This window comes from Chlamydotis macqueenii, chromosome 1, assembly GCF_036417535.1.
Source record: "Chlamydotis macqueenii isolate bChlMac1 chromosome 1, bChlMac1.mat, whole genome shotgun sequence".
Classification (NCBI taxonomy): Eukaryota; Metazoa; Chordata; class Aves; order Otidiformes; family Otididae; genus Chlamydotis; species Chlamydotis macqueenii.
In genome coordinates, this window is record NC_141556.1 from 120,798,969 (window position 1) to 120,812,425 (window position 13,457).

The 13,457-nt window shown below is 42.8% G+C and overlaps 1 protein-coding gene across 4 annotated transcripts in view; it reads left to right on the top strand.

The window, feature by feature from the left end:
- PDE9A (phosphodiesterase 9A) overlaps nt 1-12,874 on the top strand; it is a 51,186-nt gene extending 38,312 nt beyond the window's left edge. For all 4 annotated transcript variants that reach the window (XM_086740009.1, XM_086740023.1, XM_086740029.1 and 1 more), the window contains 9 exons: nt 655-741; nt 3,847-3,951; nt 5,119-5,201; nt 6,094-6,250; nt 7,429-7,542; nt 8,261-8,365; nt 9,833-9,961; nt 10,151-10,246; nt 11,943-12,874. In XM_086740009.1, coding sequence (XP_086596135.1) covers nt 655-741; nt 3,847-3,951; nt 5,119-5,201; nt 6,094-6,250; nt 7,429-7,542; nt 8,261-8,365; nt 9,833-9,961; nt 10,151-10,246; nt 11,943-11,993 — 927 coding nt within the window. In that variant the 3' untranslated portion in view covers nt 11,994-12,874. The remainder of the gene's footprint in view (nt 1-654; nt 742-3,846; nt 3,952-5,118; nt 5,202-6,093; nt 6,251-7,428; nt 7,543-8,260; nt 8,366-9,832; nt 9,962-10,150; nt 10,247-11,942) is intronic.
- Nucleotides 12,875-13,457: the final 583 nt, after the last annotated feature.

A 13,457-nucleotide genomic window follows, 5' to 3' on the forward strand; every position in this document is an offset into this window, starting at 1 on the left:
CATTCAAGGCCAGATTGGACGGGGCTCTGAACAACCTGATCTGGTTGGAGATGTCCCTGCTCCTTGCAGGGGGGTTGGACTAGATGGCCTTTGAAGGTCCCTTCCAACCCAAACCATTCTATGATTCTGTGATTCTATGATTTAGGAACTCATGAGAATTCTTAAAGAAAGAACATATTTTCACATATCTGGAATAAACATTTCTTTAAGGATCTCTTATTTTCTACTGTCATATTCTATACAGCTAGGCCCTGATCCATTTCTCTACAGCTAGGGCCTGTGGAGTCAGTGGAAAAACTCACTGAGCATTAGAACATATCCCAGCTGAATCAGAAAAATGGCAATACTTTTTGTGAGGAGGAATTGCTATGATACGCATGAATCAAAATTACTAGAGAGAGCTGGTGTAATTCAAAGCCCTGCACAAAACCTGTGAAGTCAACAACAATCTATCTACTTCAAAAAGCTTTCAGAACCTCTCTGTCTCCCCTTTTGCACCATCTTTAATCATGCAATCTTTGAACATCTTTCTTTCATCTTAACAAGAGGGCTCTGCAATCCTTCGGTGCTTGCAGGGAGGAAATTCACTCTGCAATGTGTGGTAAAGTCAAGTGCTGTTTACCAAGCCAATGACCTATCTGTTCCCGGCTGCAGATGCTGAGTTGTTTGGAACATATGTACCATGATCTTGGGTTGGTAAAAGACTTCAACATCAATCCTATCACGTTAAAGAGGTGGCTGGTAAGTATTTAAAACTACTGATATGTGCAATTTTTCAAATTCAAAAATCAATAAACAAAACATTTAGTCATGGAATTAACTTGACTCCCATGAGTAATCCCACAGAAAGCAGTCAATCTATGCAAATTCTTAAAATGTAAGTACTTCAGCAAATGTTTGCATTCTTGTGGTAACAGATGACATTTTTTTTAAACTGTTTTACATTTGTTTGCTGAGCTTTCTATTACTGAAAGCAGTTCATTTCTGTGAATGCTCTTGGTACCTACTGTAAATGGAGATAAGTGTCTTCAGATATGGCCAAAAAAACCCCAGTACATGCAATAATCGTTAAATATCCTAAATCAGAGAGAGATAAAGAGCAAGGCAGGAAGGAAAAGGAATTGCTGAAATGTTAAATAATTTTCTTTACCTTGGTCTTTAATGTTGACAATGTTGCAAAGATGCAAGACATGATAAAGATGAGATCATACCAAATCTAAGACATCTAAAGAAGAAACACTGGAGTATTTAAAAATCAATAAATTATCAGGTCCAAGGGAAAGCATAAGAAAGATTTTGCTAAAAAGCTGAAGAATGTACTGGCTTTCTCAGGAAAACTCATCACATTCCTAGAGGACTATAGAACAGTAAATATTTTATCCATTGTTTAAAAAGGATCTAGGGACAGCCTGAAGAATTCTGGTTAGTAGAACTTACATCTCTGCCTGACAAATTGATTGAAACAATAATTAAAACTGTCACGATGCAAAGTTAATTATATACATGTTTCATATGATTCCTGTAGTGAAGGATTGTATCTCACTAATCTCCTCTAATTGCCTGAAGAGTAAGGACAGAGTAGAGGGAACTGGTTTACATGATTGATGTAGACTCCCAGAAAGGCCTGAAGAAATTCCACAAATTCAGAAGGTGGTTAGAAAACCCACAGCAAAATACTGACTGGATTCGGCATATCTCAAAGTACAGCAAGAGCAAAACAGCTGGGCACCAGCGTACGCAGGGCAGTGGCTGTCACTGCTTGGTGTGCTGCTGCTGGCTGAAGCTAACAAGGCATTAGGCTGATCAGAGACTGGAATAAGGGATAAAATGGACTGATGTTACCATGTGTCCGTAGAAGGCATAAGGCTTACCTGGAATTTATGCCTAGGACTGGTTAAGTCTTTTTAGAAAAATAGTATGAGTACATTAAAGGAGATAGAAAAAATGATTGAGACCTAGGGAATCTCTCCTCGAAGAAGGCAGAGGAAAAGCTCAGTGTTGTTGACCTTAGAAAGCAGCTGAACAGAAGGGGTGGGATGAAACCAAATGCAATCAAGGCTAGCACAGAGTAGATAAAACAGAAAATTTCCTCCTCCTATCTCACAGCCTGAAAACATGGGAAACAAGGTGATATGTCCATGCACATCAACGTGCCACCCACACACATTACTGCAGGCGGCTTCCTATTAGCTTGTATCTCCAAGTAATTCATTACCACTAGCATTTAAGACAGCCTCATTCTGAATGAGGGGAGTTTATTCTGTAAGACAGGACAGGGTGAGATTTCCTTTCTTAAACAGTAGCTTCGAAGAAAGAAAGCCTCAAGGACTCTGCTTCAAATTATGATACTTCCCCAGGCACAGTACGGGCACCAGTTTCAACTTAAATGGGTGAGAAAAAGCCACCTCCTGCGTGTGCTTGCTTTCTTGCTCCCACATCCACCGGCTACAGAAATGTTCCAGAAAGGGGAGGAAAGGATGACTAATACAACCCAGCCGCTCTAGCCCTTCAGTGCTGTGAGTCAGGAGTCCCCTGGGATGCTCTGGGGTTCACTGCTGGATGTGCACGTTACATCCCTGCAGTGCTGTATGGTGCCTGGGCATGACCACGGTGTCGATGTGGAGGCTGTGTGATACTGCCCACCACCTGTGAGCCTGGCTGCCAACCATATTGTGCCATCAGTTATTAATTTTAATATAACATAATGTATTTCTGAAGTCCTTGCTGCAGCATAATCTGAATAGCTTTTGCAATCAAGTCCTCAAATACTGAAAAAGCCTTGAAAACCTCCAGTTCTCTTGACCTCGTCCAGAGCTTTGAGGTTTCCTAGAAGTCGGGTCCTAGGTTGAAGGGTTTGATCTTGATGAGGCTTGAGGACTTTTGAAGTAAATTCACTATTTGGCTGGAGAAGGGGACACGGATTCCTTCCATGTCATTAATTCAGGCTCAGTAGAAGGACGTGCATAAGGGCTTTTTAGGGTTCAGGCTATGGAGGATTCAGCAGAAGGGGTCCAGCAGTGCTGCTGATGCTTGGCTCTTTTGTGCAGGACAGGATACCAAAAGCTATTGGAAGAATGACTGTCGCACGTGTCAACCCAGCTGTGCCAGCTTCACTCAGCTAGCCCAGCTGACAGTAGCGAGGACACGTGGAAAAACAAGCTTTAGCTTACATTTGTAAAGAGGGCACGTAGCCAGGATCTGTAGAAAGTTAAAACACACAAAAATCAGTCCTGTGTGCCTATGTGGCTAAATCTCTCCCCTGCTGCCTAGCGTAGAAAATCCACTCAGGTATGCTAGTGCATGTTGTTTCACATCTTCACTTTGCCAGGCAAGACATCCCAAAGTGCCACCTCTGAGCATTTGCAAATGAAATAAAAACTACATTTCAGCCTTGAAGATTTCAAAGCTGCAATTTGCATTCATAGAGAGCTGAATGGGGATGTACTTTGAGTTCTTTACACACCTCAAAGTCGCTGTTTAGCCACCGCACAGTTTGAAATACAAATTCAGGATGAGAGCACAGACTCTCATCTCAAGACTGAGATGCGCTTGCAGCTGTGCTGGGATGTTTACCCATAGCTAGCTGGTATGAGAGAGAAGTCACTATGAGCTTTATCTGCTGACAAATTATTGAAAGGCAGTAATCTCTCACTCTCCCCCAGGAAGTCAGAGAGTGTCAGAGGGCCTTGTGCTGTCACTCTGTCCTTTCAGAAAATAACACCAGGCTCCACAGGACTCATGTAGGGATAGACAGTGCTTCCAGGGAGGCTGGGAAGCATATGTAATCATGTTTTTGTGAAGAAAGAGCTCTCCTGTCTCTTACTGCTTCGTTCCCTCTCTCTGCAGCTGTGTATTCATGACAATTACAGAAACAACCCCTTTCATAACTTCCGGCACTGTTTCTGCGTGACCCAGATGATGTACAGCATGATCTCGCTCTGCAGCCTCCAGGTATGCCCCCCACCTCAACAACATCACTCCGTTTCCATCATGGGGCACATGTTCATTCACTAAGCATCATGACACCTGGACCACTTTTCTTGCAAAACAGGCCACCATCTTGCTATCAAGTGATGAGCTTGGCAGTAGCTGCACTTGTTCAGTCCCCGGGGAGAGGAGGAGAGGTGTTGCATTTCCACCTCTGGCTGCCCACTCAGCCACCCCATCTCAGACCTCAAGCAGCTACAGAGCTTTCTGAGGCTGCTGGGACCTACCTTCACCTCCTGGATGTCCCAAATTCATACACTGAAGCTCTTTTGACACTCTGATAGCATGAAACATTTATGAATCTGATCCGAAAGCCTACTGAATTATGGTCTGTGGATATGGTCTTGTCTTCATCTGTGACACAAAATGTTCACACAAGAGGTTTTCTCCAAATGTGTGCTTCCACCCGGGTGAGCTACTGCAGATAATGCCTTGCATGTACTGTATGCAAGATTCCCATTTGACCTGTACTTTGTCCAGAACTATAGGCATCATTTATTTTCATTGACTGGATAACCTGTGCTTATATATTAATTTCATTTCTATAAATATATATACATATATATACACAGGTTTTATTCAGTTATAAAACCTCTTTCTTCTCCATAGTTAAACATCTCAGTTACTGGCCCAAGTCTATTTTCTCACCAGTAACAGTATGAAGAAAAACAGGCTTTAATGGAAGTTCATCCTATTCAGAAGCTGCGGGAATGCAACACTTACTTAATTTTTCTCGCTCTTTTCATAACTTCAGTTAATACAGAATACAATAGCAACTAAGCTATATTCCAGCCCTCCCTTAACTAATCAGGATGCTCAAATGACTTGTAAGAGACTGTACGAATATCTCAGTGCTTTTATATGATCTCTGCAGTAATAGCAAGTTTCAAGCAAATTGCCTTCTCTGAGCTGCTGTTATTTAATGCAATAAAGGCAAATCTGAGTCATTTTTACTGGAAGGGAAGGCAGAATTCTCTTTCTTGACTGAAGTAAATTGATCTATGGAAAAATACTTTGATTTGCTCAGAATTGCATTTCTCTAAAAAGTAAATGTGGGTGGGTTTTTATTTCTTTTCATTTATGGGGATAAGGGAAGCAGAAATTTTAGTACTACATTAATGTTTTGTACAGGAGAAATTTTCCCAAATTGACATCCTGATTCTCATGACTGCAGCAGTATGCCATGACTTGGACCATCCGGGCTATAACAATACGTAAGTCTGCCTCTTGCTTTCTCTGCCCTTAAAATTTATTAGGAAGGTAATACCAGCTGGCATTTTTGGTAGATCAGGTTTTCCTTCTCACAGCTTGAGCTGGCCATGACCTTCCTCCAAGGCCCTGCTGTTCACTCACACACAGGCCAAGGCAGATCTTCATGCAGAAAACTCAGGTCTGGGTTAGGGTTGCCAGCTGTCCTTGGCTCTGTAAGGAAAATTCTTTTTTCAGATTTCTATTCCAACACTTTCCCCCACTCCTGAGAAAACAAGGTAAAATGTTTCACAGCTGAGGGAGAGGGCATAAATTATTATAGCTCCATTGACTGAAATGGAATAATGATACTAAAATGCAAAGGGTGATTTAACTTACACATTATTTCATAATTGTAAATCATGAAGTGCGTATTATTCTATTTATTATCACATGAGGAAATTAGAATTGTTGACCCATGAACACTTTTGTGTGCCTGTATGTGTGTGTGAAAAAGAGAGAGAGAGGATTAATTTATTTGTAGTCATTCATTAAATAAGGGTAGAACCCAATTCTGACTGGGATCAGTGAGAATCTCTCTGTTGACATTAGTGGGAGGCTGAATGAAGCCCAGACTTTTCCTTCTGTGTTTGGTCTATGTCATTTTAAGCTACAGAGATTTGGTAAAATTAAAAAAAAAAAAACCAACAAAAAAACAACCCTACAGGGGAATAGTGCCTGAGATTATATTAAAGTAATATCTATCTTCTCTAAAAATCTGACTTAGTATTAACAATCAAACAACAAACTACAGCTAATTGAATAAGTATTAAAAAGAATGTAAATAAAAGTAAGCAGCATGGTTTAGAGCAGCTGGTGTGTGTCTGCAGGAGTTCTCATTGTTTTTCTTCACATCAGCTATCAGATAAATGCACGAACTGAGCTTGCGGTACGCTACAATGACATCTCCCCACTGGAGAACCACCACTGTGCTGTGGCTTTCCAGATCATTTCCCAGCCAGAATACAACATTTTCTCCAACGTCAACCAGGACCAATTCAAGCAGATAAGACAGGTATGAATGCTGCTCCCATCTGTGTCGTACAAACTGTTCCTGAAGATGTAAGCATGCACAGATTTCCCTGCTGTACAATGCCAGTGAATCACTCTCCCTAGAGGGTAGGATTGAAAAAGCCCCTCACACTGGAAGGATCCAAGAGGGATTCTTGGAAAATTTCCAGAGCAGCACTCCCTGGAATGTCTTGCTGAGAAATAATGAGTACATCCTGGCTATTAAAGCCTATGACATTTTGGGAGCAGATATTTATATTATTGAAGGAGCCAATTAGCTCTGACTGGGGAACGATTAAGCTCTCATAGAAGAAGTTTATGCTTTAAGATAATATTGTATTAATTTTAAGAGAGGCTTCAAAATTGGGAAAAGATTTACAGCAGCAGAGCACTTGTACTGTTGGAAGAGGCTCTGGTGGACTGGGAGTCATGACAGTTATCTCTGAGACAGTGAACAATGCTACAATTGCTAAGGGCCAAAATTTGGTCTTAGTTTCCACGTTACACCTTCCTTACACATCAGATGAAAAAGCAGACCGATGTAAGGGCTCAGATACCAGTCTGGTTGGAGTTACTGATTCTCCCAGTGCATGGGAAGCAGGCATGGGCCCAAAATTGAAAAATCTGTATGAAAACCCACAACTTTAAATTAACCCCATGTTTTCCTATCATAAACTCGACCTAGCAGGAGGATACAGAGCTCCTAACACATTGGCTGCATCTGGGTATTTCAAAGCCCTTAATCCAATAAGGATGAGCACAGAGGACATAACATATCTACTGATCTTCATCTCTTCCCAGGGCCACTAAGAGTCAGCAAGGAAAACCTATAGTGCTTTCCAAGGAGCCAAAAGTGGATCTTGGCAAACAGAATGTGGCTTTTAAACATCCTGTTCCACAGTTTGTTTTTCCACAATTAGTCAATCAGAAAGGAAAAACCTCAGTGCCTCTGGAATATCACACCATGTTACAGATCGATCCAACCATGATCTTCATATACCATGAACTCTTTATAACCCTCTTCCAGTTTGCTTGGCAGTTTCAAGTCAGAAACTTCCTCTTTCAGTGTTAACAATGTAATGCATCTGAGGCTTTTTGTGTGTAAGAAAGACCCTATTGCTCTGCAATAGTATACTTTCTAAAGAATGTCAAGTTATTATGTGAACATGTTTTCTTTGCTAGGGGATAATTACGTTAATCCTGGCTACAGACATGGCGAGACATGCAGAAATACTGGACTCTTTCAAGGAAAAAATGGAAAATTTTGATTACTCAAATGAAGAACACATGACCTGTGTAAGGAGGTTTTTTAGATTGTTATTTTTCTATGCATAGTGTGAAAGTTTGTAGATTAACATTTGTTTGTTTAAAAACCAAGATTATATATACATTATCAAAAACATTACAATATACATTATCGAAACCAAATACTTCCTACATCCTGTGCCCCACCAAAAAGAATTAAAATTTGGAACTGCTCTATATAATACAGATTATTTTGGCTTTAGAAATCCTGGAGACCCATTTAGAAATCCTGGAGGCTCATCAAGAAAAAAAATATATTTTCTCTGTCAGGATACAAATTATTATTGTCCATTATGGTGAGGCAAACAGTATCCACAAGAGTACAAACCCTAGTTTCCTCTACTTCCTAATCCAGTTGTCTTTAACATCCAGGGAAGCGTCTCCCCAGCTGCCACTGCGTGCTCCACAAACCAGTTCATGGTCACTTGTGGCTAAATCTCTTCCTGCAGCAGATAAGTGTGGGTCCCACTGTGACACATCCCAGTGCTACAGACAGGGAAACTGAGGCAGAGAGGGGATAAGTGATTTACACAGAGTAGCCGAGAGACTGGAATAGTATCCAGATCATTTAAGACCTCTGATTTAATCCTAAAATTGTCCTTTCTGTCTGAAAACATTGCCTCCCATTGCATTGTAAAGACACAGGTTCTGGCGAGGGGGAAAAGGGCTGGCAATAGGACTGCAGTACTAAAGTATTATCCTCTTTCAGCTGAAGATGGTACTGATAAAATGCTGTGATATCTCCAATGAAGTCCGCCCAATGGAAGTAGCAGAGCCCTGGGTGGATTGCTTACTAGAGGAATATTTTATGCAGGTAAGAATGGGGGAGAGATTAAATTGCACAGATCACTGCTTTTCCTGAATCCCACCTCAGCTACAGGTGCTCTGCTGTCTGGCAGCCCAGGCTAGCTCTAGGATGGAAAGACTTCTTTTACAGAAAGCGGGAGAAGGATGTCAGCAAGAAAAGCTGTTCAGAAAGCAAATGAGTGCAACTGACTGTAATTTGCAGATGAAAGACAATAGCAACCTAGAAATCCTAATGCTAGCAGACTGAAGCTTGTTCTCTGTAAAGTGGCTGCCTTACAAGTTCGTTTGAAATATAAATGATTTTTAAGCCAAAAGGGCAAAAGCAGCGGCAAGAAAAAGTTGTCAAGTAAATGACACCAAATATCACACAACAAGAAGTTCAGGGAATGTTCCCAGTTTGTGAACATTTGCCTAAAGAGAGAGCAGATGACTTGCTGAGGTGTGCAAAGTCAGACTTTAAGCTCCCCAAACCGCTGCTCCTCTCACTGGATTCCCTGCTGGACACAGTTTCTGCCTACATTAAAAAGGATCCCTGGAAGAGCAGCTCTCAGCTGCTGCCTCTGGCACGTGAGCTCCGGAGCAGCGTGTTCGTACTGCAGCAGTGGGATCTCAAGGGACACAGAGGTGCAGTGCTCTGAGGAGGAGATGCCAGAGCTTTCTTGTGTGTTTTGTCCATACCTTGATAGGGTGCATGCTGAGGAGGGCTTCTCACACCTCAGGTGATGTGTCAGAAACACTCCTTGCTCCCTGCATCTGCAGCTTTTTTACTCAAAATTACAGTATCTGTGTGCCTTACTGTTTTGGCCACCCAGCAAAAGCACCATGTGCCAAAAGGCCCAATAATTGAGAGATTTAAGTCTGTTACAGGGTATCTTTTTTGCACACACAGTCTCTGACCTTATGGCACATGAACCCACATAGAGACAGTGAGTTATGTGGTCAAGTAGCTTGGTAAACTCACTGCAGTCAATGGAACTGTTCTCCATTGACCCAGCTAGCCAGAACTAGTTTTAATGATTAGTAAAGAAGGATATGTAATTTCTGGTTGAATAGTCCAAAATAATCACCCTCTGGAGAATTATGAGGAAATTAAAGATGTATTCCTTCTCTTCCAGAGCAGCAAAAGCCATTACCACCTTTCTGAACGCTCAGAAATATTTTACCTCACGAGTCCCATGGGTTTGCAAAGGGGACCAGGTTACCTCATTGTCCTCTAAGCCTGGAGGTGAACACTTTCATGCCAGCACCATGCAGATGTAACTGAACAGAGGTTTCTTTATTCAGATGCTTGCTCTCAACAAAGCAGGATACATTGGCCCAAGGGAATCACATTGCTATTCTGTGCTATCTTCAGACACCACTGAGATCTGTACCTGAAGGCTACTGCTCTTTAGCTAGTGATCTGCTCAGTACCTTCTTCCCCTCACAAGCTTCTAGCCAAAATTAATATTTGTTAACTCTGGATTTGTTCCAGAGCGACCGAGAAAAATCTGAGGGGCTTCCAGTGGCACCGTTCATGGACCGCGATAAAGTGACCAAGCCGACAGCGCAGATTGGCTTCCTGAAGTTCGTTCTCATCCCCATGTTTGAAACAGTAACAAAGGTAAGTTGCCCAAGACTGGATTCAGAAGTGGGGGCATGCAGAGCTTCAGCATTTGCTCCAACAGGTGTTTAGTTAGCCAGGGAAATGGGGATGTACAGTTCACATTTTGCCTTTCAGCCCATTTCTAGCATGTACAGAGTAATGAATGCAAAAAGAAATGTTGATATTCTCTCTCTTGTTTTCACCTAGCTATTTCCAGAAGTGGAGGAGGTAATGCTCCAGCCCCTTTGGGAATCCAGGGACCGCTATGAGGAATTAAAACAGATAGATGATGCTATGAAAGAGGTAAGCTCTAAATATCTTATTGGTAAAGCAAACATTATGACTGAATAAGTCAAACATTATAATTTAATAGCAGTTTAATTCCAAAACAGTAGGAATGCTTATGGCATGAGAGATACCAGGCACTGCACAAGCACAGCCATGGGAAGGGAGCTGCTTGTAAAAGAGGGACCTGAAGAAAAAATCCAGAGGGCAAACACCTCTCCCAGGAAGGAGCTACATTTCACTGGAAAGGAGTAAGCCCGGGCTAGATTGCAGCAAAATGTCCTGAGGTCAGGCTGTTCAAGGCACTGCACCAGCAAGCATAAGTTTATTTTCTAGGAAGAAACTTCTACTGACATGGCTACCATTAAGGACGTGCCTGAAATTTCATGAGGAATTATTTTTATACATACAGCATCTAGTAGGATTAAATACACAACCAATGCAGCCATTTTATGGCCAGGCTGAGCAGGGACTTCCGTTTACAGAGTGTCTCTCACTTTGACATGTAAAGCTTAGAGGAGGTAGGATATACACGTAACCACATTTGCTCTCTCTGGCCACATCTGCATTGCCTGACAGGGCAGAGACCGAGGCCAGGCCCTGGGCGCAGGTGCCCCACACACGCAGTTCAGCAGCCGGCGTGCTGGCCTGGCTCCCACAGCACCCTGCAGCCTGTGGCACTGGGCCTGCACGCCTTCCTTGGATGCCTCTTCAAGTGCTTCTTTTCCCTGCCAAGGCAGACAACAAAACTTGCCCAAATGACATCACAGTGTAGGGGTTTTCTGACATGAACAGATTTATCATGTAGACAGGATACCCCATCCCTGGAAACATTCAAGGCCAGGTTGGACGGGGCTCTGAGCAACCTGATCTGGTTGGAGATGTCCCTGCTTCTTCCAGGGGCGTTGGACTAGATGACCCTTGAGGGTCCCTTCCAACCCAAACCATTCTATGAGTCTATGATTCTGTCAGTCACTCTGTCATTAAAATAAATTGGGAGGTGCTCTGGAACACTAGTTGGGCCGATATTGTTTGATATGTGGGAAATGAAGGTTCACTCACTTGATCATCCCTGCCTGGATGAGGGGAATAGTAGCTTTCTGGTGTAGCTCCCACCCCCATTGCTTGGGAGAAAGAGCTCCTCAGCAGCACAAATACGAAGGCTGGTTAATCAAAGAGCACATGCTTTGAGGGCACTAACTTATAAAGGAGAAGCAAGTCTTTTAGGCATTCTTCAGTTTAGAGTGGAGCATTTCTCAAAGGAGGGAAGAAGAACTTAAATATGACTGCCAGACTTTCTGAGTCCTATTCATCTTTCAAGTTGAGCCCAGATTTTACTTCTGCTTTATAGAAGCTGTCAAAACAGAAATGTTATACAAACTGATGGAGCTTTAATTATGGTGTATTGGCACAAGAGGTCTTAGGAAAACAGGAGATGCCTGAATTCAGAAATATCCTGAAACAAGAGTAGTTAGTTAATAATTCAAGGGCCTAGCACGGCAGATGATGAGAAAGACTGAGGGCTGTTTATTCTGGACACACATCCAGAGCTGTTTGAATGAAAAGGTGCCTGTGGTATACCAAACTGCTGCCTCTTATTTCCCAAGAAATGTTGCACATGCCTTGTGCAGAGATGAGCGTTTGACTCACAGCAGGGGTGGAAAGTGGCACTGTGTGAGTCAGGGTATTAATACTGCTTTGCTCTTCATTTTAGTTGCAGAAAAAGAAAAGTGAAAGTTTGACCACCGGCAGTACTGAAAAGTGAGACGAAGAAGCCTTTGAGGACAACGTAAGCCCTGAGGTTATTCTGTTTTTGAGAAATGCTGTATTTGCCAAACAGATGTGGTGGCTACATCAAAATCCAACTGGGACCATGTATGCAGAGAGGTGGCAGGCACAGGTGCGCTGCCTGCCCAGGCGCCTTGTCTACAGCCTGCAGCCTGCTCACACAGGCGCTGCCGCCGTTGGGCACCAAGGGCTCCCCTCACTCCGGCGTGTCCATCGCAGTCCCCTCGGCAGGACTTCCCCTGCGGACATTGCACAGGTTGCAGCATGGCTCAGATCTTCAGCAGCTTTGCCTTTTTGGTGACCATATTGACCACAGCCCGTAGAGACAAAGCGGAGTTTAGCTAAAGAGCCTTTTCTGGGAAATGATCCACTGGCATCCAAAAACAGAAGAAAAAGTTGTTTTAGTCAAGATACTGTATATACGTGTACAGCAGTGTGCTAATTACAGCATAGATGAACAGATGCTTATATTCTGACAGGGGTCCTGGCATATATTTTTGTTTGCCTAGTAGGCCCTAATGACACATTTCTCTGTATTATTCTCTGAATTTTGTAGTGTTCACAGTACATTCAGAAGCTCAGCATAGTGGATGCAATTTTTTTGTTTGTTTTTTACACTAGCGGAAATGAGAAGAAACCTTAGTAAGTTTGCAGGTTCGCTTTGTGGCCTGGTACAGCTAGATGTCACAGGATCCTTCAGCACGAGCAAATAAGGGAGCGCAAAGCTGAAACCACTGTGCAAGCATATTTTTATCCTCATGGATGCAAAAAGCAACAACAAGAAAAAAACTTCAAAGATGTACAGATTTTTTTTTACTTTTAAACTGATCTGCTAAATAATATATTCTTCTACAGAAATGGATGTAGTACTTGTTTTCTTTTTGCATATGTCTTCATGTAAGAACTGTCTCTGTTCCTAAAGACAAATGCTTTCATAATGAATACAAGGTAAGGGGCTGTAAAGTGGAGGGGAGGATAGGTTCTCCTCAAGAGCAGATGCTCTAGAAACATTTTTTTGTTGTATATTACATCATAAGTGCAACACCAAAAGAGCTTCAGTTCCTTGATGACTTTGTAAAGCTTGGGAGCCAAGCTCCGCCTGGAGTTGAAGTCATGCAAACAGACAGCAGGCAATACTGTGAGCAGCTCCTGCACACCGCCTCACCAAACGGGAGGCTGGAAGAAATCCCCCTTCCCTGTGCCAGTGAGAGGTGAGCCACAGCCACGCTGCTCACCCACTCGTGGTTTCTCTCACCGGGGAAAGGTTGCCCTCCCCAGAGATTTCAGCAGACAGGATCAGTTCCTATCACGGCATGGCTGCTGAGACCAGTGATTCACATGCACCCTGGCTTGCTGGCATTGCCTCCCAGCAGCTGTAGGTAAGCAGCCAGTGAAGCATTATGCACGTTGCTCTGGTCCTCCTTGGTTCAGTCCCAAGGCT